This window comes from Ranitomeya variabilis, chromosome 5 (genome assembly GCF_051348905.1).
Source record: "Ranitomeya variabilis isolate aRanVar5 chromosome 5, aRanVar5.hap1, whole genome shotgun sequence".
Lineage (NCBI taxonomy): Eukaryota > Metazoa > Chordata > Amphibia > Anura > Dendrobatidae > Ranitomeya > Ranitomeya variabilis.
The window spans coordinates 628,961,370-628,986,885 of NC_135236.1; the positions used below are offsets into that span (position 1 = coordinate 628,961,370).

Here is a 25,516-nt window from a genome sequence, read left to right on the forward strand (position 1 = left end):
TGGCCACTACAGCGTGTGCTAAACTGTGCTCCACCGCGGGGTCTGATAATGGCCGTCCGGTAGGGGTGATCGGATAGGTTTTTGATTTTAAAGGGGTTGTCCACTACTAGGACAACCCAGTCTTAAACTAAAAGTTTGCCCCAATAAAAACATGAAGCCTATATTCGCCTCCCGTGCCAGCACCATTTCAGCACTCGCTCTCCCCGGGCTCCAGTGTGGTTGTTATGACACGTGATCCTGGTGCCCCATCGGTGCTGTTCTCATTGTCTCCACCTTTGTACAAACTGAACATGTAGAGGCAGTCTGGGCTGCAGCTGATTCAGTCTGTCTAAAATCAGAGACAGTAACTGCAGCGCTGATTGGGCACCGGACACCAAGTGTCATTCCACTGCATCACAGCCCTGGGACCGTGAGGGCAGACACCACTGGAACGGGGTCGGCATGGGAGGAGAGTACAGGCTTTATCGTCCTATTGAGGCCTAACGTTTGAGAAGGGGTTGCTCTAGTAGTGAACAACACCTTGAAGTCCGAGGCATACTAGCTTGAGCGAAAAAAGCATCTGACACCATTTTCTGAGAACCCAGCAGAAGTGCCTGGTTTCTTTGTACTGGTCCCCTCTACTTACCTGACTGGGTTGTTATTAAGTGAGACTCTCAGGGACTCTAAACAGCTCAGGAGATTGGAGTCCCCCAAACCGGACTTTAGATCCTGGATATACATCTGGGCAGACCTTGCACTCTCCTTTTTGTTCATCCCCTGCAATCAAAGCAAACACATTATAAGGCTCTATGGACAGATTGCAGTATTATATGTGTTATTTGTTAGTGGCTATCCGGCGCTGATCATTACCTTTATCTCTCCGCTTCTGCTAGATAAGTGGGTAATTAATTTATCCTTGCGTCAGTATGATCTCATTTTTCAGGTATGAAGACATTTTGATCCCACTTTACTTGATTAGTAAGTGGTTTCTATTTATGGACAGTAATATCGGATCAAAAAACAGGTATGGAAATAGATGACCTGTTACTGGGCCGATCGTGAGGTGAGGTGTACATGATCGTGGCATTACTGCTATATAGATTACATTTATCAATCGGAGTTGATCACACACTTTGGTCAAATTCCGTGAGCCTATTTGCCAACAAGAAAACCAGATCTTCAGAATGGACGCTATACTGATAGTGGTAAGCCTATCGGGCCTAAGCACTCGTTGTTAAAGGGCTGGTATGATCTCACTCTGACTAAGGCCTCTTTCACACTAGCGTCATGCACTGCACGTCGCTATGCGTCGTTTTGCAGAAAAAACGCATCCAGCAAAAGTGCTTGCAGGATGCGTTTTTTCTCCATAGACTTATTAGCGACGCATTGCCACACGTCGCAACCGTTGTGCGCCGGACCGTCGCCACCAAAAAACATTGCATGTAACTTTTTTTGGGCGTCGTCTGCAGCATTTCCGACCGTGCATGCGCGGCCGGAACTCCGCCCCGCCTCCCCACACCTCACAATGGGGCAGCGGATGCATTGAAAAACAGCATCCGCTGCCCCCGTTGTGCGGCGCTTCCACATTAGGCGTCGGTGCGCCGCCACGTCGCATTGCAACGTGCAGTGCACGACGCTAATGTGAAAGTAGCCTAAGAAGAGCCTTAAGAAGCGCTGGAGGGGGATAGAAGCTCACACAAAATAGGGCGATACCGTAAGGGAAGGGTATAATCAATGGTAGATCGCACCTAAAAAGGTGGCGTTGTGTGCAGGCACAACATCACAGCCCCGTAGCAGGAGAAAAAGTTTTCCAAAGGTATAATGGCAAAAATAGAAGCGGACACGTTTAGTCGGGCTGCGCTGGGGGAATGTAGGGGGAATACCAACGCGTTTCTGCTCAAGAGCGGCGTCTTTCTTAAGGTATAAAAACCAAGTGACTCACTTCTCACTTGGTTTTTATTCCTTGAGAGATGCACAGATACAGTGTAGAAACGCATGGTATTAATAATAAAAAAATGTTTTTAAATCCCAAGGACCTACATTCCCCCAGTGCAGCTAGAAGAGCCTCAGACAGATAAGAGGTCTCAATCAATATGTAGGAAGGCACTTACCTCCATTGAACATACACTGAAAAATAAAACTGCAAAGCACATCCTAGCACAATGAAATACATGCACCAATGCAGATGGCTGCGACTTCATTGTGTAGGCCTAGTGCAAGGAGGAGTGCTAAGTATGGAGTGTAGGTTCTTATCTAAGGCTACGTTCATACGTTGCGTTTTTGCATTTTTTGTTTTTAAATTTTATGCTGCGTTTACAGTACCAGCAAAGTCTGAGATTTCAGCAATCACACATTGGTTTTAATTTTCCTAACCGATTTAGAAAACTGCAGCATGTTACTTTCAGCGTATTTTTTCAGGGTATTTGTAATGTTTTTTCACCCATCGGAAACAATGGGTAAGGGCAAAAACACAGCAGAAACGCAGGTATAAATTTTTGCTGCAAAAACCTAAGAAAGTTAAATCATGTTTTTTGGGGGGGCACAAAACTTTATCAACATGTACAAGAGAACAAAAACGCAACATGTGAACATAGCCTAAGGGTGTGCAAAGCATGCGTCGTCTTTTAGACACTAACACAACCGCTGAGCTTTTCCTGCAAATGACAGTTTAGAAAAAGCTCAGTTTTTTTTTTATTTACCATTAACTGCGACATGTATTGCGCCACCAGCTTTTTTTTATTATTTTAATCAATTGTATGCATTAAAAGTGAGTGGCTTCCAAACAAAACTGCTGGAAGGATGGAATGGGTGGCTACGGAAGCCTGGAGAGGTTACAGGAGACCAAGTCTCAACATGTGCACAGTACGTTAGCTTTACATTGCAACACATATATTCATTCTATTTGCACCTTTTCAGTCCTGAAAAAGACACAGGGCCCGATTCACCAAGTTCCCGCTGGTCTTGACAAGGCGGTGTGCGTCGGTTTTAGAAGCGTCAGTGGAGCGGCCTACACTTGTGCGCGCCTTGCTACAAATCCTACTCCAACCCCTGCAGGAATAAGATTTGTAGCATACCGAGCTCCACCACTTGTCCTGAATGTGACGAGCAGCGGTCGCCATGTCTGTGCAGCTCCAGCTTCACTCATTATGTAACGGCTGGGAGAGACTTGTGGGAAAATGCCAAAAGCTGCAAAATCTTGGAGCAAGTCCAAGTTGCAGTTAAATTTTGCAACTTTTCAAAGCTTTTAAGCCAGAATTCAGTCATGAAATCTTTGCTGTATAGGGCCCATGCCATAAAGAGGTCCCATATGTCTAGCATAGCGGCTCACACAAAGTGACCATGTGTGCCAAGAAGCTCAAGTAAATGTAGTATACATGTGTCCACAGTCTATTAGGCAGGAATGCACGCAACGTATATTCGTATACCTTAGTATCCTCACAGCGGCCGAGTATGTCTGCTTGTACGCTACTGGCTTACACCTGTATATTTATTCCATCTTACTTGGGGCTGCTGGTCAGTATCACTAGTTGCAGTGTACGTACATATATATATCCAAGTCTGCAAAGTTTTGTCATAGTAAGGAGGAAGAAATAAATAAAAAAATAAATAAGGCTACGTTCACATTTGCGGTCAGCGCCGCAGCGTCGGGCGCCGCAGCGGCGCCGCATGCGTCATGCGCCCCTATATTTAACATGGGGGCGCATGGACATGCGTTGTGCTGCGTTTTGCGCCGCATGGCCGCAAGCGTTGGACGCAAGAAACGCATCAAGTTGCATTTTTTTTGCGTCCAACTTTCGGCCAAAAACGACGCATGCGGCGCAAAACGCAGCGTTTTAGCGTGCGTTTTGCCGCGTTTTTGTTTGCGTTGTGCGCTGCGGCGCCGACGCTGCGGCGCACAATGCAAATGTGAACGTAGCCTCAGCCACAAAGACACTCACCGCTTTTGATGTGTGCAGATACTGAGAGACCATCTCTCGCTTTATCATGATGTCTTTCTCCCGTAGAGGCTGCTGTTTTTCTTCATTGAGGTTCATGTCATTCTGGAAAGAAAAAGTTGGGAGCGGAGCATTAATGTCCATAGTTGGCAACAAAGCCGGGCAGAGGGAATCATCCTGAATAATCAGCTCGGCTGGCAAATGTACCAGCCAGAAGTCAACTATGGCCGAGCTACTGAATGTTACTTTGCCAAGTTTCTCACTCATAAAATAAAGGATATCAGAATTCCGTCAAGGCCACGATCCTACATATGGCTGAAGATTAAAAGCCTAACATGTAGGATTGACTAGAGACATGGGGCTGACTCATCAAAGCTTTTACATTTTCTATGTCAAAAGGGCCATCCCAGCCCCTCGCCGTGGCCGGGCCACCCCAGCCCCTCGCCGTGGCCGGGCCACCCCAGCCCCTCGCCGTGGCCGGGCCACCCCAGCCCCTCGCCGTGGCCGGGCCACCCCAGCCCCTCGCCGTGGCCGGGCCACCCCAGCCCCTCGCCGTGGCCGGGCCACCCCAGCCCCTCGCCGTGGCCGGGCCACCCCAGCCCCTCACCTATTAGGTGCTTCTGGATCACAGTGATCAGTTCCTGGTCCAAACTAGAGTGACCAGACAATATTCATGTCCATCATAAGCCTACCACGTGTTCTAATTTGTTTTTATATTCACGGTGAGGGGGTGTAGGATTCCCTATGTTTAGGATTATCTCTGTTTAGTACATCAGTGGTACCTTCAGTGCATCAAATGTGTGGGTAGAGGGACCCATTGACGGTAATAGGGCTCTACAGGGACCCCAGGGCAAGCCGTCGTAGAGTGGGGGCGCCGCAACATTCCCCCTAGGGCGCCAACCCCCACTGATAGTATCTATACTGATGGCTGCCTATCTAGGGACTATTCTTCCCCCTGACACCACTTTTTTCACGGTGTGTTTTGCGGTTTATTTTTTATTTTTGGTGTAGCCACAGGTTGGTGACATTTTTAGACATTTATAATAAATATATTCTGGGTTTTATATGAATACTAGCCTTGAATATTCGCACCCACACCACTGTTTGGCAGCTTTCTGTGTACACTGTGCATAGGCACAAATCTCATTGGTAAAGAAATTCTTCTAGCCACCTCCTAATGGCCGTGCCCCTTACCAGCATCTGCTCGAACAGCTCCAGCACGGTGTCGTCGCTGAGCTCCTGCAGGGTCTGCAGAGGATTGTCGGTGTAGTTGGCGGAGTTCCTGTGGGACATGTACGGCTTCTCCTTCTCCTTCTTTATCCGCATACTGGTGAACCTTTCCAGCTGTGTGATGACAGAGATGGATCGATATTAGAAGGGCACAGATATAGTACAGAGCGAACAGATGGGGTACACATTCCCCAAACGTGACGAGAGCGCGCAGACATGATGGAAATCGGCCAGAGTCATGTTCTGCCAGGTGGCACGACCGGACTGGGTGTGCCGCCTCCACACTTTCCAAGTGGTGATGTAAAAGGGGATTTTACTTACTGGTGGGCAATTACATTATGTATACTTGAGGCCGGTCTACAATCACAGCGCACCTGATTACACAGGACAAAGGGGACAACTCTGCCAATCCCATAGATGAGCTAGGCCAATAATACGTTAGTCCTGTGCATCACTTTTAAAACCAGCAAAGAGTGTGAGCACTTGTAAGTCCTTGATTGTTCTCGAGCCCCCTCATGCACATTTTACCTATGGCTTGGCATAATTTCATGTAGATTATCTTATACACTAAAACTTGCACACAGAAATGTCAGTGAATTAGTGCAGGGTCGGGCTTCATAACTCAAGCAGTTTTAGATGTAAAAGTAACAAGCGTAAAACGACCGGAAGCAAATAAGTCCATGTTAGTGGCATGGGAAGGGGATAAATGTATCATCAGGACCCGAAAAATACTAAACTACTGTGAAAAGGGGAAAAAAATAACAACTGATCAATGTAATAAGCTAGAGTTGTCTCAAGTACACACTTGGGTAAAGTGCAAAGTCACAGCAAAAATTAGCAACTTTGCAATATAGGCCATTTTATAAATCCTCCGTTCTAACCGGTTCACTGCTCATCTACGAGGTTAGCGGCCACTCTACAGGCCCAGCTTGGCCAGTCACATAAGCTGGCCGCATGGCTTCAGTCCCCCAAGCTAGAGAGCCAGCCCTCGGTTGGATCAGTGGTGAAACCATGCTACTGGCCTGGACTGTCAGTCATCAGGAGCACACAGCCTCCTGCACAGCAGAAAGCCAGGAGCAATGTGCTCAGGAAGATTCATCTGGAGACAACGCCTTTAATAGGGTCTACCATAATATAGGGCAGTTTAGAGGGGTTGAGAAAGGTTTATAAATTACTAGGGAAAAAATAACACTGGTCAACAGCATTTTTGGTGCCAAAGATATTTCATCGAATTTAGGGTATTTTTGGGGTGCTGATTCTGAATATGTCATCAGTTTTGCCAGATTGGCTCAAGTTTTTGAGATTTTTGGTATCTTATTTATAGCACTTGTTGGTAAATGCGACGCATCATCTCATTAATTTCTTTGGATTAGTACTTGAACTGAGCAGTTCTCAATATAGTTTTGTGTTAATTAGTGTTCTAAAAGTTTGTTCATAGCTTGATTTTTGCACTAACTTTATGTTGTTGTCTGTTTTCCAGTGAAAAGCATGAACTCATCAAGAAGAAGTTGTCTTTACGATCCAGACTCATTCTGTTACATTTGTGGTGAATACACACTGCCAAAATATAGAAGAAACATAACCGACTTCGTAAAAAAAGTGTATTTTGCCTATTTTGGGGTTATGCTTGGGGACCAAGACAAGTTTTGGGCACCACACATAGTGTGCAAAGCATGTATCGAATTATTACGAAAATGGAGCAAAGGACAAAGAAAAAGCTTCAAATTTGGTGTTCCAATGGTGTGGAGAGAGCCAAAAAATCATCATGATGACTGTTATTTATGGTAAACACAGGTACAGGCACATCTTCACAATGAGGGACAGGCCTTCTTGCAGATTCCATGTTACTCCCATTTTCGTTTCTTATGCTTATTGAATCCTTGCACTTGCACTGCACAGAAATAACAGTCATCATGATGATTTTTTGGCTCTCTCCACACCATTGGAACACCAAATTTGAAGCTTTTTCTTTGTCCTTTGCTCCATTTTCGTAATAATTCGATACATGCTTTGCACACTATGTGTGGTGCCCAAAACTTGTCTTGGTCCCCAAGCATAACCCCAAAATAGGCAAAATACACTTTTTTTACGAAGTCGGTTATGTTTCTTCTATGTTTTGGCAGTGTGTATTCACCACAAATGTAACAGAATGAGTCTGGATCGTTAAGACAACTTCTTCTTGATGAGTTCATGCTTTTCACTGGAAAACAGACAACATAAAGTTAGTGCAAAAATCAAGCTATGAACAAACTTTTAGAACACTAATTAACACAAAACTATATTGAGAACTGCTCAGTTCAAGTACTAATCCAAAGAAATTAATGAGATGATGCGTCGCATTTACCAACAAGTGCTATAAATAAGATACCAAAAATCTCAAAAACTTGAGCCAATCTGGCAAAACTGATAGCATATTCAGAATCAGCACCCCAAAAATACCCCAAATTCATTAAAATATTTTGGACACCAGAAAATTTTTTTTTTTTTGTTGACCTGTGTAATCAACTTTATAATACATAGTCTTGAGTCCTCCTACGAGGGCCAGAAGTTCACTAGTTTCTTCACGTGTGTTGTGACATCATGGACCCATGTGATCCCACCGCTACAGCTTTCAGTCCCTTGGAGGGGGCAGTCATTACCGCAGTATTCTAATTCCGCCAAACCCTGCCCCCCAGCTGCGTCACATCGCAGAATGATGGAAGCAGAACTATAACTAGTCAGCCCCCTAGTGCCGCCATACATGGCTAATATAAAATGCATGCTTTTAGGTGTTGGGTTATGACATTTGCACACAAGCATAGTACCATACTTTGGTTAGACATGGAAGAACCACACAGGCATGGCTGAAATGCATCTATGGAAATCAGATCTATAGTGAATAGGGCCAATCATTCAGTGATTGCCGACCAGGCAACTATTGCTCTGACCGTGAATCATCCGGTACATTTATGGCTAGTAAAGCACTTATGGGTCTGGTGGGAAAGGTGAAGATACATTTCAGTCATAGCTCGGAATGGTATGGCACAAGATTAGCAGCAGCGGGAATGTCAGGGGCACGGCACACACTTACCTCATCTACCATGAGACGCTTAAAGGTCTGTTATAACCAAATGATTTATGGGAGTGGGAAAGGGGGGAAAAAAAAAACAGGAGACAAAAGACAAAATCAGTCGGACAGAAGAAATGGCCCATAGCCTTCACCAGAACATTATGGACAAATCACCAACATTTAACACAGGATAATAGACAGAGTTTCTATGGAGTAATAACATTTACTAACATTAAAGAGAAAAAATAAAATCTACAGAACATGTTAATAAATCCTAAATCGTTTACTTCTGAAATCTGATACTAAACCGGAGTTACATGAGGTTTTCTTCTCCGGTCACACACAACGGGAAATACAATTGTTTCGGATTTCCCATAATGGAGGGCTATGATAGTTATACAGACAGGGCTAAGCTGGTAGTAAGAGACATGCCACCACTCCATGATCTATAGGTTCTGGCACCTGAGAACCCCATCAATACTGTAACCCCCAAGCTTGTTGTGAAGAATATTGGGGATATAATTTCATGCCAATCGTTTGTATTCTATCTGCCATGGGATTATAAAACTCACTTCAGTGTGCAGATAGCTTTGGGAAGTGGGGGGTGGCTGCTGCCCGGCACCCAGGAATATGAAGATACATAGAAACATAGAACAGCCAGTAGAAACCAGACGAAGGTGGCAAGCCAAAACGCGCGTTGGGGAGGACGCCACTCGGAAGAGGAAGCCGCTCAGTGTAAGTCTATACATCATTGCTCTAGGCACCTTAGCTCCTGCGATGGCGCAAGCCATTAGTGGTAAATATTGACATACACAGTACCTACACGCATGACCCTCTGCTTATGACCATTTTCCTATATTGGCAATTACATAGGGTATTAACTATAGCCTGGCAACAGTATCTGGATACCATACCCTACAATACAATTCCCATTGCACTAGCACTTTATCTAGTTACCAATCTAGCCCCAGTATTTTGCTTTAGAAATATTGGACGATTCATGGGTAAATATGGATGCTAATTATACTGTGCTAATTTGTATGGACCATATATTACCTGTCTTAATGGCTATATAACTTTCTTCCTCTGGATACTGATCTATAGTGGTCTGGGTGTGCGCCCCTTGTTTTTACATCTCTTTAGGCATCATTCTGTTAACCTATTATCACCCAATTTAAATAAAAATATATTTTTTCACTATTTCATGTACTGGGACTTTATGGTCGGATTTGCTCTTCTTTGCTTCTTAGGGTTGTGAGCGAGTGTGGTGCCGCGGCAGTGACTGCATGGGTCACATCTTCCTCCCTGGACCTGTGTGGACAGGGCGTGTGTGATCTCGCTGACGCAGTAGTGACGTCAGGCGGAGTGTCAGCGGAGGGATTCCACGCTCTCTCTCCGGTGTCCTCATTTACACCCGTTTTCACCTTCATGACCAGACCAGGCCAAATTTTACAATTCTGACCAGTGTCACTTCATGAGGTATTAACACTGGAACACCAACAGATTCCAGTGAATCGGAGACTGTTTTAGTGCCATATTGTATTTCAGGATAGTGGTACATATTTTTTCGATATGACTTGTGTTTATTTGTGAAAAAAATTGGAAATTTAGCAAAAATGTGAAAAATTTGTAAATTCTGTAACTTTTAAATCAGAGAGTCATGTCACACAAATTAGTCAATAAATAACATTTCCCACATGTCTACTTTACATCAGTACAATTTTTTAAACAATATTTTTTGTTAGGAAGTTATAAGGGTTAAAAATGACCATCGATATCTCATTTTTCCAACAAAATTTACAGAACCATCTTTTTTTATTGCTCACATCACATTTGAAGTCACTTTTAGGGGGTCTACAGAAAATACCCAAAAGTGACACCATTCTAAAAACTACACCCCTCAAGGCGTTCAAAACCACATTCAAGAAGTTTATTAACCGTTCAGGAACTAAAGCAATCTGGAAGGAAAAAAAAAGAAACATTAACTTTTTTCACAAACATTTTACTGGAGACCCAATTTTGTTTTTATTTTCACAAGGGTAACTAGAGAAAATGGACCCCAAAAATTGTTGTACGGTTTCTCCTTAGCACACAGATATCTCATATGTGGGGGTAAAGCACTTGAGTACTCGGGAGGACTTGAAAGGGAAGAAGCACAGTCTGACTTTTTGAATACAAATTTGGCTAGAAACTAGAGGGAACGTCATGTCACTTTGGAGAGACCGGATGTGCCTTAACAGTGGAAATACTGCATAAGTGACCCCATTTTGGAAACTAGACCCCCCAAATAAATGATATGTGGTGGGAACCTTGAAACCAAAATGATAACGCTGAGTTGTGAAAATTTATATAAAAAAAAAAATTTAGCCTTAATTTTTTTTTTCGCAAGGGTAACACCAGGGTAACTGGAGAAAATGCTGAAAAAAAATCTGTTATGTAATTTCTCCTGATTACGCGAATACCCCATATGTGGAGGAAAACTACTGTTTGGGGGATCGGAAGAGAAGGAGTGACGTTTTGGAATGCAGACTTTGATGGAATGATCTTTAGGGTTTGGAGAGCCCCTAATGTGCCTAAACAGTAGAAACCCACAAGTGACCCTATGTTAGAACTGATCTAGTGTTTTCCTGGTATGTAAATTCCACGCGAGTAGTGTAGAGTGCATCAGGTTGGCATACGAGACCTGTGCAAGCCATAAATGAATGTAGAAGTCCATGGATGTGCGGTACAGCCTGAAACATTCTTTTATACACAGGCCAGGTTTGTCGGGGAAGGTGTCCTCATGTATCTCCCTTCTGTAACCCACACAATAGCTTTTTTATGACCTTCCTCTCTTTGAGGTTTGAGGGACCTCACGGGCGCAATGTTGGCCTGGTATGATACGAGCACCTTCAGTTCCGGAAGTACTGGGGCCCGCTCTTTCTTGACTGCCAAATATTAAGGCCTTAAACACTACCTCCTGGAACTGAATGTACGTACTGGTCTGGACTACACATCGTGATAGCATGAAAGCATTGTACACTGCCATCTGTACGACATGTACAGCCAGCTTCTTGTACTACACCTTGGCTTTTCTCATGGCACTGTATGGCTGGATGACTTGATCAGAGAGATCAACTACCCCATGATCTAGTTGTACCCCAGTACAGTGTGTAGAGGTATCTTGTACAGCGGTGGGGGTAGTGTAAGCCCAATGGATAGGGGTCAAGAAAAGGACATCCCTCATCCTTGACCACCAGCATGTTGTCGCTACTTTCGGCTCTGCTCTCACTCGTTCTGAGCAGCTGCCCAATTAGCGTCTTAGGGAGGCCTTTCTGATTTTTGGGGACAGTACCTCAGGCTGCAGTAGCTTGCGGAGAAAGGAACTTTGAGAGGGATGCTAGTATAAAAGTTATCTACTAGTGTTGCGCGAATGTGCTCAGATAAGGTTTTGTGTTATCGGAGCACGCTTGGGTTCGAAGAGTATCTTCGGTGTGCTCGAATACTATGTTTGAGACTCCGCGGCTGCATGTCTCGTGCTGTTCACCAGCCACAACAAATGCAGGGATTGCCTAACAGGCAGGCAATATCTGCGTGTGTTACGGCTGTCGGACAGCCATGAGACAAGCAGCTGTGGCGACTCAAACATAGTATTCGAGCACACCGAAGATACTCTTCGAACCCAGGCCTGCTCTGATAACACAAAACATCAGAGCACATTCGCTCAACACTTCTATAGGTAGATGTGATAACCTTCATCCCACAATGGGTGCACCAAATCCCACACAGTTTTCCCAGTGGGGCATTCAGGGGGGTGAATCCAGGTGTCCTTCCCTTCATAAACTCTACACCTGTGGGTGTACTCTGAGGTACTCACACAGCTTGCAGAGTCTAATTTCATACATGGCACTCTTATTGGGCAGGTATTGTCGGAATTTGAGCCTCCCCTTGAAATGTATTAGGGACTCATCCACGCAGATGTCCCTTTGGGGAACATGCACCTCAGCAAACTTGTTGCTCAAGTGGTCAATGACCGGCAGAACTTTGAAAACATGGTCAAAGTTCGAGTCATCTCGGGGAGGACATTGTGCATTATCATTGTAATGCATGCAATGCTTATGATGGGTCATAACCATACATAATAGTGGAGTGTTGTATAAAACATCAACACTTATATTGCCGAAGTTCTGGATTTTTCACTAACCCCATATGAAGGACCAGGCCCTAAAATGTCTTAATTTCTTCTGTGTCTACAGGGATCCACTGAGAAAATGAACTAGAACTACAGGATTTGGGACAAGAAGGACAACATTTTTTCACATGCGTGCGTTAAACTTTTTTTTTTTATTTAGAATGAAAAAATATAAAAATTTGGTTAAATAAGAAACAAACGTCAGTAAAAAAAAATAAAAAAATAAAAAAATAAAAAAATAAATACTGAGCACCCGCAACTGACACTAACCCTGATGATATTCATTAAAAAAAACCTGTAGTAGTCGCCGAGTAAGACTCTATATTTTTACTGTCCCCAATCTAGCCCTATTAACTAACCTAATTTATATTTGTATTCTTTTTTTCAGAAAAAGTTAAAAAAAACAAAAACAAAAAACCAAAGAAAAACACACAACCAGAGGTTGATCTGTGATGTGTCGCTGATCAGCGCTAACGGCTATAAAACACATGCAGGTATGTGACTTTCCACGCTGACAATAAATTAGGCAAAAAAATAAATACTGTAATGACAATTACTACAGTATATTTTTACTGTCCCTGTCTAGTCCTATCAACTAATCTAAATTCTTTTTGTATTTATTTTTTTTCCTCTTTACTATATGACACTAACCCGAACTAATTTCAGTAAAAAAATTAATCAATTAATCAAAACAATTTTTTAAATTTTTTTTTGTGAGTGAAAAAATAAACAACCGGAGGCCGATCACTGTCAGTAATCAGCGCCTGACGCCTGTAGGACACAAGCACAAATTTGGTACAAAAAGAGAATAAAAAAATAACAGGAAAAAAGTCCTTGCCAAAAGCGAGCAGATGTTTAGTGCTTTCTTATTTTAAACGTTAAAAAGCACGAATGACCTAACAAATAAAATATAAAAATGCAATCAGAATATGGAGCCATCATCTACAGCAACCAACAACTCCATTTTCTCGTCTCTCAGTGCAGATTAGCAATGAATAATTAGTGACTAAAAGATTTGTTTTTACTAATATCTTTCTGTAGTACTTTGGAAAAAAAATACAAGTTGACAGTTGAGTCAATGAGTCAATCATCTCCTTTGTAATATTAAATCTATACGTAAAGGTAGTCCAGAGGTAGTGCACAAATTCATCCACAAGAGGGCGCACTGCTCCCACAGAGTTGCTGCAGACCACACACATACCATCAGTGTGAGGTGTGCACCAGGTGACCACAACAGGCGACACCTCCAGAAGTCAGGCTACAACAGCAGAAGAGCAGATAGTCCTGTTTGCATATCACTTGCTACAAGGTTTGTACTCTGGAGTAAAAGCAAGAAAACTAATATGTAGCCAAAAACATGCTAATAGGAAACAGCAGACTAGCATCATGGTCCGTGGCGAGTATCAGTGATCACAACCCGGGTACAGCTGCAAGATACATTGCAGATCTGATTACTTAGTGTACCTAGGATCAGCAGATGTATAGCTGGAGGTGAAGATCTGCACATGAGAGCAGATCAGGGGGGTTGCACACAGTAAGGGGGCAGATTGTGCACAATGACTGACAACAACGATCATCATGTGCCGCTGACAACAATGATCATCATGTGCCGCTGACAACAATGATCATCATGTGCCGCTGACAACAACGATCATGTGCCGCTGACAACAACGATCATCATGTGCCGCTGACAACAAGGATCATCATGTGCCGCTGACAACAATGATCATCATGTGCCGCTGACAACAATGATCATCATGTGCCGCTGACAACAATGATCATCATGTGCCGCTGACAACAACGCTCATCATGGGCCGCTGACAACAACGCTCATCATGGGCCGCTGACAACAACGATCATCATGTGCCGCTGACAACAATGATCATTAAGCAACAAAGCAATCTGATGAACGGTTCGGGTATGGTCAGCAGGATATCCCGGGTACACAGTCATGTGCCACTGACAACCATGATCTTTAAGCCACAAATCAATCATCTGATGAACAATGGCTGTGCTCAGTTACTGGCCGGTTGGTGGCATATTGACTAGTGAAGGACTACACGCGTCTGGTTGATCGGACTGTAATAACGGTCCATGAAGAGGTCTTATCACCAGGTTAACAGTTGGCATGTTTGCTCTCATTTTATTCCTGATGCTTCCTGCAGTATTTGCTTTTCTAAAATCCACCATACTGTAACAGAAATGCTATTTTTTTTTTTAAATACAAAACTCCAGTGTTGGTCGTTATAAGCAATAATGACCAGCCCTTCATTCCCGCAACTGCTGCAGACAATCACATGTGCAGCATGCGACTGCTGAGTCAAGCGATCCCTCCGGCAGCACAGCTTTCCCGCACCTCCCACTGCAGTATGGAGGAGCAGGACTGAGGCTGCTGGGTCCAGGGATGCACATTTAGGCTTTGTTCACACGGTGCGTTTTTGCTGCAGGCAAACAAAAAAAAACAACCACGTTTTGCAGTGTTTTGATGTCTCTTGTGCATGCTGATAAAATCTTCTTACAGGAGACGGAGGCAGAAAACGTCACCTATCAATTGCTGTCTGCATGGGAATGTCCACACATAAAAGGGGTGACGTACGCCCGTCCATGATGACATGTATGCGGTACTAATGGGTGGCAAGGGGGGACTGTGGGATCTCAGACATGGGATAACGTGTTTCTGCTGCTGTAAGCGGGGTCGCTGGGTCAGCTATTTAAGTCCGTACACATGAGAGAACACGGGTCTGACTGCTGGGAATTACGGCCTCTATTAAAGGGACAAGCACTGGTTTTCCTTCATTCTCCATATCCGCTTAGCTTGTGCTGTGCTTTTCTGCAAAAAAAAACAAAAAAAAACAACCTTATAAATGGCATTGTGACCAGACCGCAAGTCACAAAAGGAACCGAAAAGCATCATAGGGGTTACCGGCCCCCGGAAACTGAACTGGAAAATCCTTATTGGGGAGTATAAAGGATATTCCAGATATTTATGGCTATCCATGGGCAATGCTAAGCACAGATAAAAGTGGGGCCCTCACCTGCATCTACAATTGGGGCCCCGCGTCCTCTCAGTGCTTCTTTCATCATTGATTTTTCAGGAAGCCTTGATATTTTGGAGCCTCATCCAGTTGGCAAGAGCTTTGTAATGCTTATTTTCTCCTGTGGGTGGCGCTGCAGGGAACTTACTGTTAGGGCTTACCCAGCAGATTACAGGGCTGCTGGCACTAAGTATGTCCTCGCCCCAACCAGGTGACTGAATGCCCACCACTCGTTCCTTATGTACCCAGGCAAACTGTCGGGTGATGAGGCCACTGTACACTTTGGATGGTCAGCTAATGCTGCCAAAGTTCTTTAATGGTTATTGGGCCTTTAAAAGAAGGGATTACCTTTAATTTCTCCATGTGACCTGGAGAACCATGGGCTTCTATACTTGTGACCGGGCAGTGTGACCCTGCTATGTACAAGCATACAATACTAGCTGTGCAATTCTTCTTTTCTCCTGTGGTGGCGCTGCAGGAAATTTGGACGCTTTAATCAATGTAACAAGGAAAAGGATATAAGAGAGGAAGCGCAAACACTGATAAAACGTGTAATCACCGAGACCCGGAAACTGCAAGTCAAATCCTCCTGAAAACCCCTTTAATCAGAAGCCAAGTGTCTCTGGAGAAGCCATATGAGTCTTTATTCCCCGTGGTAAGGGCCGATCAGAGCAGATGAGGTCTATTAGGTCTGGTAATGATTTGTGCAGATCATTTAGGCTGGCCAAAATTACACAACTGTCCTCAGCAACACATCGTCTTGTGTAGACAGCACGTGCTGCCGAGAGCAGAATTCTCTGTGCGTTCATAGATCTATTATGGGATGCGGGAGAGGCGTCTCACAGGTTAATAAACTAGCATCATCTGCAAATATGTAGCAGAGTGGCGGCCATTGAGGGTTACAGCTTGCTCAGTGTAAGCCCACCAGAATGTTTTTTTCATCTACAGAAATAAGGGCAACACTGGGAAGGTGGGTGACGGCCCAAAGTAACTCCGCGCCCAGCCACTGATTTCACCAAATATAACCTCATGTCTGCCAATGTAAAGGGGTCCGCACATACTGACCGTTCAATCCATGTACAACCATTCGGCACGCCCGTGGTGCGGCCATTCAGCGCAGGCCATTCGGTGCCCCCGTGGTGCGGCCATTCAGCGCAGGCCATTCGGCACGCCAGTGGTGCGGCCATTCAGTGCCCCCGTGGTGCGGCCATTCAGTGCCCCCGTGGTGCGGCCATTCAGCGCAGGCCATTCAGCGCCCCCGTGGTGCAGCCATTCGGCATGCCAGTGGTGCGGCCATTCAGTGCACCCGCACACCTACTGGTTTTCACCCCATTTTCTTTGATTGACAGCTCTGACTTTATAGCGGCAGAGGGAGAACAAGTAGGTTTGAGGGTGCACTGAACTGTTTGGCTACACCTTGGTGCACCGAGCTCCAGTGCTTGGTTTGACCAGTCATTCTGTACTGACACTCCTCACAGTTTACAGAGCAGAGTTGCAGTATACAGGAGCGGCCACTACTCGGTGTATGGAGCCACGCCGTTAATGCTTCATCCTCCGCCAGACCTAAATATATAAATGAGGAGGAGAAGTCTCGCTCTATTTTCAGTCTCCTGAAGGTTTACATAGCAATAAGTATACAATACATATATAATGTGGCGTGTGCTCCGATCTGTGGATTACACAATCAGTAAACGCTCCACCCATCGTTACAAGCAAACAATGGTTGGACTGATTCACAGGGTGGAGAGCGAGCTATAAAGTGGCGCTATGGTTTTTGGCTGGCCACGTAGGTGTGTACAAGGCTGGAGAGGTACACATTGTTCCTCAATGCACATTGCCAACTACAAATGTGAATATCACCGTGAGGACAGGCTGGGAAAGCACCAGGAATAGGCAATGTAAGCGGTGATGGGATACATCTGGGAAGTTAAAGGGGCTTTCCCAAGAATAAAAGTTTATTTTAATCAATAGATCTTGGAATAATAATAATTTCCACAATTGGATGTTTTTATATAAAATGTTCCTGTGCTGAGATAATCTTATAAATGTGCCTCTGCTGTGTACTGTGTAATGGCTGTGTCTGACCGTGCAGGAACATTGTCTGATCATACCACAGCTCCTGGGCAGGGGAGGAAGAAAAGGAGAGTATACAGACATAACGGCACAGCATCACAGCGGATTCGAACTTTGAAGTAAAACATTGTTCATAAACAGACAGGGAAACATCATCTCTCACAAAAAGGTAACAGCAGCGATCCCCTGCTGTACTGTCTTCGTACTCTTATGTTTCCCCCCTGCCCAGGAGATGTGGTATGATGAGCCCATGTCCCTGCACGGTCAGACACAGCCGTTACACAGTACACAGCAAGGGCACATGTATAAGATTATCTCAGCACAGGAACATTTTATATAAACACATCCATTTGTGGAAATTATTATTCCAAGATCTATTGATTAAAATGTACTTTTGTTTGTGGGAAAACCCCTTTAACCACTTAATGATCGCCGGTACGCCTTTTAACGGCAGCAGTTAAGGGTACTTATTACTCAGCGCTGCTTTTAAATGGCGCTGAGAATTAAGCGTATAGCGCCTCCCAACCTCGGAAATTCTCCAGGGTCTCAGGTACCATGGATAGCTGAGACCCCGGAGAACATGATTTGGGTCGGTTTTTACCAACCCCGGTGTTGCGATCACCGTTATTCACAGAATAACTGACTGGAAGAAAAAAAAATCAGATTTAATTTCTCTCTCCTCTATGATCTAGCACATCAAAGGAGAGAGAAATGGGGTCCCCCAGTACCTCCTGTGTCCCTGGACCCTCCTGCATCCCCCCCGTGATGACTCCTGCCCCTCAGCGTCGTCTTCCGGGCAGAAAATGGCAGGCACATGTGGTGCGAGATCTGCCAGCCGGCACCTGGCAACAAAAGGACATTTTTCCTATTGGTTAATTTTGATCACTGTGAGACCCCATCACAGTGATCAAAATAAAAAAGAATAAGAAAAAAAAATTTAAATCAACTCCCCCCCCCCCCCCCATATTTAGGTAAAAATAATAAAATTAAAAACAAAATGTATTTATTTCCATTTTTCCATTAGGGTTAGGGCTATTGTTAGGGTTACAGCTAGGGTTAGATCTAGGGTGGGGGTGTTGGGGTTAGGGTTGTGGTGTCAAATGGTGCTCCCTCCCTTCTGAGCCATGCCATGCGCCAAAACAGTGGCTTTCCCCCCACATACAGGGTATCAGTGTACGCAGGAGAAATTGCACAACAAATTTTGTGGTCCATTTTCTCCTGGTACCCTTGTGAAAATGAAAAAATTTGGTTCCAAAGTAAACTTTTGGTGAAAAAAGTAAAATGTCCATTTTTTTCCTTCCACATTGCTTTAGTTCTCTGAAGCACTTGAAGGGTTAATAAACTTCTTGAATGTGGATTTGTGCCTCTTCAGGGGTGCAGTTTTAAAATGGCGTCACTTTTGGGTACTTTCTGTCATACTGACCCCCCCCAAACTTACTTCAAATGTGAGGTGATCCCTAAAAAAAAAAATGGTTTTGTAAATTTTGTTGGAAAAATGAGAAATCGCTGGTCAACTTTTAACCCTTCTAACTTCCTAAAAAAAAAAAAAAATGACGCTTCCATAACTGTGCTGCTGTAAAGTAGACATGTGGGAAATGTTATCTATTAATTACTTTGTTTGACACCACTCTCTGATTTAAGGGCACACAAATTAAGTTTGAAAATTGCAAAATGTTCAACATTTTTTGCCAAATTTTTCATTTTTTTCATAAGTAAGCGCAACTCATATCGAAGAAATTTTACCGCTAGCATGAAGTACAATATGTCACGAAAAAATATTCTCAGAATTAGCAACATGCGTTGAAGCGTTCCAGAGGTATAACCTCATAAAAGTGACACTGGTCAGAATTGTAACAATTGGCCTGGTCATTAAGGGGTTAAAGATCCCCGTCCCACCAAGTATATGGACTGGTATAGGTTTTTTTATTTTTTTTTTACAGGTTTACTATTTATTATTTCCATTTATTGTGCATTTTCAACAACTTCTAAAACATTCACTTTTTACTTTCACAGTTTTGAAAAACTATAAATGCTTTTTTTTGCGAAATACTGGCATAGATATATATGTCAAAAAGAACGTGGCGTAAGAAAATATGATTTATAGGTCTTGAATGCAAATTGTGTCCCCCATATCTGATGCTCCCTACAACAGAATTCATAAATCTCCAACAATTTAGGTACCAAGGACCCATATAGGGGAAATCAGTAACCAATTTTATGCATTAAAAAATTTTTTTTGCAATTTTTGCTCCATGCAATACTTATGGTAAAATTAGCAAATTGTGGGCAAAAACGAAAGATGAGGCGGCGGGGGCGCAAAGTTGTGCAATAGATTTCTAGAATTTATTCTAAAAATATGTAAATTATGAAGCAAATTGACATCTAAGCAGGTGTAGAATTAAATTCCTAGTGCTTGGATTACAACGATTTCCCCCGTTGTGTAATGGGGTGCGTCTCTTAAATGTGACGTATTTTACTCCAGCGTGAAGCGGCACTATACTGTGTTCTGTTAGGCGGAAAGTGATTCAGTAACTTGCAGATGGTTTTTGTGTCTACTTTATTGTTGCTTTTGTTTTACTAGTCACGTTCACTAATATTATTTTTGCATTATAGCAGGGTGATTATATTGTACCTCGATACCAGTGGACAAGTACAGGAATGGCCTTGGAGTGATAAGCACAATATATGAAAGCTTGCCCCAGCCTAGAAGCAGCCGAGCAGTGAGGATCCGGATGTGAGCGGCGGCCCAGCAGGACGTCTCCGGGCGGTCAGGCTCTTATTCAGCATTCCTGGCCCACCATCCAATTGAGAACAATGCGGCTTTCACAAGAGGCTACATCCATGAACCAACGGACAAGTCAGCTGATAAAAGCCTTGTCCCACTTAGGAGAAAACAGAACATCGATGTCCGGCTCATCTACTTATTAGCATCTGTAAGGCCAGGCGACCAGCAAACACACAAGACGGCAGTGTCCTGAGGAACAAAGTGACGTGTGTTCTCCTCCAATACAACCGCCACAATACACGTGTCCGCCAGCAACGCACGTACACAGCGCATACAATCCCTCCCATATCATCAGTTGGCCTGGTGCGGTTTCAGAGGGCTCATTTACAGCAATCATCTGTAGACCCCAAGTGTGCTGAAGGTTCTAGATGCAATTCTAAATACAACTCATGGATATTCATGGTACCGGGTTTACAGACGAAAAAATAGTAAGTAAGCAGCCCCCTGATCTAAATCAGCAGCGCAGTCTGCAGGCACCAGGCCGCTAATTACGATATCTACGCTCCGTTAATAAAAGCACTAATGGGCGGACAATGCTGCACTTGTAGATTCTGGGTGATTAGCCTCTCGGTCAGTTTCCGACTTGATGGTAAACTTTTCTACTGTCACGTTCCAGGAGCCATAACTTTCTGTGACATAAGTCATCTGAGTGATGATTATGGCGATACCCAATTGATAGATAATTTTTACACAAACTTTCATTTGTCTGTTCAAACACCTGTATGATGGATGTTTTTTTTTTCTTGGCATAATGAGTGACCTAAAGTTTTGATTGGTACCATTTGGGAATACATATGATTTTTTTGATCACTTTTTTTCTCTCTTTGAGCCATGGCTAAGGCTGGTTTCACACTTGCGTTTTGATCTGCAGCGTTTGTACAGAAAAAAACGCATGCGTTTTTTTCCCCTATGTTTCACATTAAAAACGCATGCTTTTTTTGTACGCATTTGGCCGCGTTTAACGACGCATGCGTTTTTTTGCTGCATGCGTTCTGTCGCAGAAATGCAACATGTAGTAATTTCTAGAGGCCTTTTTTTGCCGCAAAAAAATGCATGCGTTTTTTGCGGCAAAAAAACGTATTGTTGTCTATGTAAACGCATGCGTTTTTAAGCACATGCGCTTGCGTTAAAAACGCATGCGTTTTTATAGAAAAAAACAAGAATACACCCCGATAAGCCACCCCCCACCATCAAGGTGATAAAGGGATCCTAACCCTAACCCTAACCCTAACAATATGACAGTGAATACTCTACGAGTTAATATTTTTAGTACTCTATAGCAATACCATATATCTTGGGGTGTCCACATTGAACAAAGCTTTTTATTAGAAGAATGTCCTGGTCACCAGGTCAACATCCCTATGGATCCCTAGGATCCCTAGGGTTAGGGGTAGGGTTAGGATCCCTTTATCACCTTGATGGTGGGGGGTGTCTTATCAGTGACCTGGTGACCAGGACATTCTTCTAATAAAAAGCTACCCCTAACCCTATCCCTAACCCTAGGAATCCTAACCCGAACCCTATCCCTAACCCTAGCTATTTCTATTTATAGTGGGGTTTCTAGTTGATTTTGATGATTGGCAGCTGTCACACACTTCTCAGCATGCGTTTCAAAAACGCAAACGCATAAAAAAACGCATGTAAACGCGTCAAAACGCCGCTTTTTTTTCCACATGCAAAAACGCATGCGTCTAAAAAATGCAGCGTTTGCACGCGTTTACATGCGTTTTTTCACCACCTGCGTTTTTTTTTTAAATGCTGCGTTTTTAAACGCAAATGTGAAACCAGCCTTACAAAAGCAGCAATTATGGCACCGATTTTTTAGTAAATAAAAAAAGATTTAATATTAAAAAAAAATGGTTTATATTTTTTTTCTTTTTAGAACACTTGAAAAACACTTTTTTCTTTTCACAATAGTTACTAGTCCCACAAGGGGACTTGAACCTGAGATTGCATTGATAATACTGTGCAACAGCTAAGCGGTCCGTGCTTTACTGACCGCTAATTAATAAGGCACCAACCCCAGCAGAATCTGATTGGCTGAGGGAAAGAACAGGCACCCGTAGCAACCTGTTGGCACCCTGCGATCGTTGTACATTGACAGCGGCATCTGAAGTGTTAAAATGTGAGGATTGGAGGCATGGCCAGATCCAGCAGGAGTTCATACTATAGCACGACAACTCCTGTGACCGAGCATATGCAACCATCTGCAGTAAAGCACTTACAATTGACGTGCACTTATGTTTAATTACAGGAGGAAAATAAAGGGTTTGTCTAGTAAAAACAAGTTATCACTTCTCCACAGGATCTGTGACAAATTGTTGATTGGTGGGTATTGGGCCCCTGGGGCTCGCATCGATTGGACCATTAAGGATCTCGCACGCACGCACATAAAACACAGTCGGGTGCGATCTGCTTTATCAGATAGAATGTGGACCAATGCTTTATAATGGGGAAGTGCAGGTTTGTGGGTTTTTTAGGAAAATAAATATATAAATAAAAATCAGATGACACGCACCCCTTTAAAGTCTATGAGTGCATGAAAAGCATCGGACTGCATTCTGACATCTGCAGACTCAGACAGACAATGGAGATGATGGAGAAATCAAGTCCTCCATCATCTTCACTCACATTCTCTCCTCCGAGAGAATCAGATCACACTAAGCTGGCGCTCGGATCAGAGTTTGATTAGAGCGTCCTTAACAATTGATCCAATGCTCTTGCAGGAGAGACTCAATGCTCGTGTGACCCCGGCCTTGGGATGCAGCGGCAGTACACAAGTGCAACCTACGGCCCATTCCTACCCTGCTTTTCCATCAGCCCAATAGAGATTAAATGAACCGGAATTCAGGTGTCCGGTGGTTGGACCCCTACCGATCAGCAAGTTAGCACCTACTTTGTGGTTAAGCCATAAAAAGGGTCTGCTCAGTGAAAACAAGTACAATATAGAAAGAACCAGCTAGATTCAGATCACCTGAGGAGGTTCATGGAGGAAGCACGGCTTCTCTGTAGAATCACACTGGCCAGTTGCCCCCAGATGCTTGATGTTCCTCAGGACACAGACAGGTCAGTCCAGAAAACATCTGGCCCTGTGCAGATAACACTGAGGTCACCGCGCTTCACTAGCCACGCAGTAGAGGTCACCTGCGTTGGTTCATAAAAACGTATGCCATCCTGGGTATTGGGAAACAAGCGAGGAAGGGGATTGGGCAGCGTGAATCTTCAGGAACAGCACCTCCTCCCTGACTCGTTACTGGGAATCTGGGTGTAATGCAGGCTGGTCACAAGGTTCTTTTTCTATATTATGTTAATCAGTGAGAACATGCAAGAAGATGGCGATCAGGGGATACATCAGTAACTGCAGCAGAAACAAAATGTATGATTTTATATAGACTATCAAGATGTCAAAAAATTATCCAACCATCTTGCTCAAGAAGAAAAATGTACAGGTTAATTATTATTGTATATTTTAACTGTTCACATATGGGACAAAATGTTATTTCAGAAGAACCGTGGTGTAAGGCCCAGACTGTAAAATGGATGGATTTACTTAATTATCACTTAGCTACTTTCACCCTTGCGTCATGTGACGTCTGTCGCAATGCTTCGTTTTGGGCAAAAAAAAGGATCCTGCAAATGTGCCCGTAGACTTGTATTGTCGACGGATCGCGACGTATGGCCATACGTTGCGTCCATCGTGCACTGGACGTGTCGTGTTTTGGCGGACCGTCGGCACGAAAAAACGTTCAAGGGAACGTTTTTTCGTGCGTCGCGTCCGCTATTTCCTATCGCGCATGCGCAGCCGGAAGTCCGCCCCCTCCTCCCCGGACTTCAGAATGGGCAGCGGATGCGTTGAAAAACTGCATCCGCTGCCCACATCGTGCCAAATTTTCACAATGTGCGTCGGTACGTTGCGCCGACGCTTAGCGACGGACCCGTACCGACACAAGTGTGAAAGAAGCCTAATAGGATGTGTTTTACTATAAACTAGTGGGGAAAAGCTGATTATGGTAGCAGCAGCTAATTGATTTCTATATTCGATGGTGACGCTGAGGGATCCCTGATCTCACACTCCCTACATGCAATATTCAGCTAGCACTGCCACACACTGGGATTATACCTAAAGGTGGCTGTACACCTCAGATGAAGGTCAGCCGAACCCACTGACCGCTTAGAACATAGAAAGTGAGGCCGGCCTGTGTAAGCAGGCAATGAATGTTAGGCGATCGGCCAATGTATACCCAAAGTAGCCCAATGGCCCATCCTCCAAAGACCAAAGGAGTGACCTTCTGGTCTTCGTCAGTGCAGGGCAGCATGGCAGCTCAGTTGCTAGCAGTGTTTCTTTGCAGCACTAGGGTCTGGGATCAAAGTCTGCCAAGGACAACTAAAAGAAAGAACCTGGCACTCAACTGAATGCTTGTGAGATTTTAATCGTAGTAGCCAAAACGTTTCGGTCCTATATCTGGACCTTCATCAGTTACGTACTATGATGAAAAAAGTAAATGACTGTAGTGTCATATAAGGCACAGCATGGTCTGCGTCTGGTATTTGCGCAGATAGCGGGGAGACAAGCGGGGATACCGTGTCTGGACACAAGCACAGCACCTATCAGCGTGAATAAGTCCATTCTGTGTGCCTAAACCTATCTGCGCAAATACCAGACGCAGACCATGCTGTGCCTTATATGACACTACAGTCATTTACTTTTTTCATCATAGTACGTAACTGATGAAGGTCCAGATATAGGACCGAAACGTTTTGGCTACTACGATTAAAATCTCCCAAGCATTAAGTTGAGTGCCAGGTTCTTTCTTTTAGTATCACATGGTGTGGGAACCTACCTGGGCACCACCAGTAGTAGTGCACACGGCTTTATCTTTGAAATTGCCAAGGACAACATCTGCCACAGAGCCATCAAGTACGTGCTCTCCATGTCTGCATGGTACACATACTGATAATAGCGAGTTACCATTGTGAGTACTAATGGGGACAGTGATTGTGATGTCTGTAAAGTGATGTGGAATATAACGGAGCATAAAATAAATAAAGACTAATTAATTAAAACTGTGAAATCTGATGAAGAGTAAAAATGACATTTTTAGGCCACACCAGAAGATGGATGAGATACCGCTACGTGAAAGCATGTGGCCTGAAAAAAAAAAGGAGCAAAAACAATGTATTCTCTGTGTATTAATTACATTTTATGCTTGACTAATTGGGTCAATTATCCAAGATGTTGGAAGAGGCAGAACTTAGAAG

General features: G+C 43.9%; 1 protein-coding gene across 1 annotated transcript in view; it reads right to left on the reverse strand.

Annotated features, from left to right (window-relative positions):
• The window catches only part of LOC143776633 (protein diaphanous homolog 1-like), a 124,629-nt gene that overhangs the window by 32,462 nt on the left and 66,651 nt on the right, over nucleotides 1-25,516 (reverse strand). Inside the window, exons 2-5 of the mRNA XM_077266193.1 lie at nucleotides 8,215-8,241; nucleotides 5,109-5,258; nucleotides 3,918-4,019; nucleotides 626-756 (exon numbers count right to left, since the gene is read on the reverse strand). Of these exons, the coding sequence (XP_077122308.1) occupies nucleotides 626-756; nucleotides 3,918-4,019; nucleotides 5,109-5,258; nucleotides 8,215-8,241 (410 nt within the window). The remainder of the gene's footprint in view (nucleotides 1-625; nucleotides 757-3,917; nucleotides 4,020-5,108; nucleotides 5,259-8,214; nucleotides 8,242-25,516) is intronic.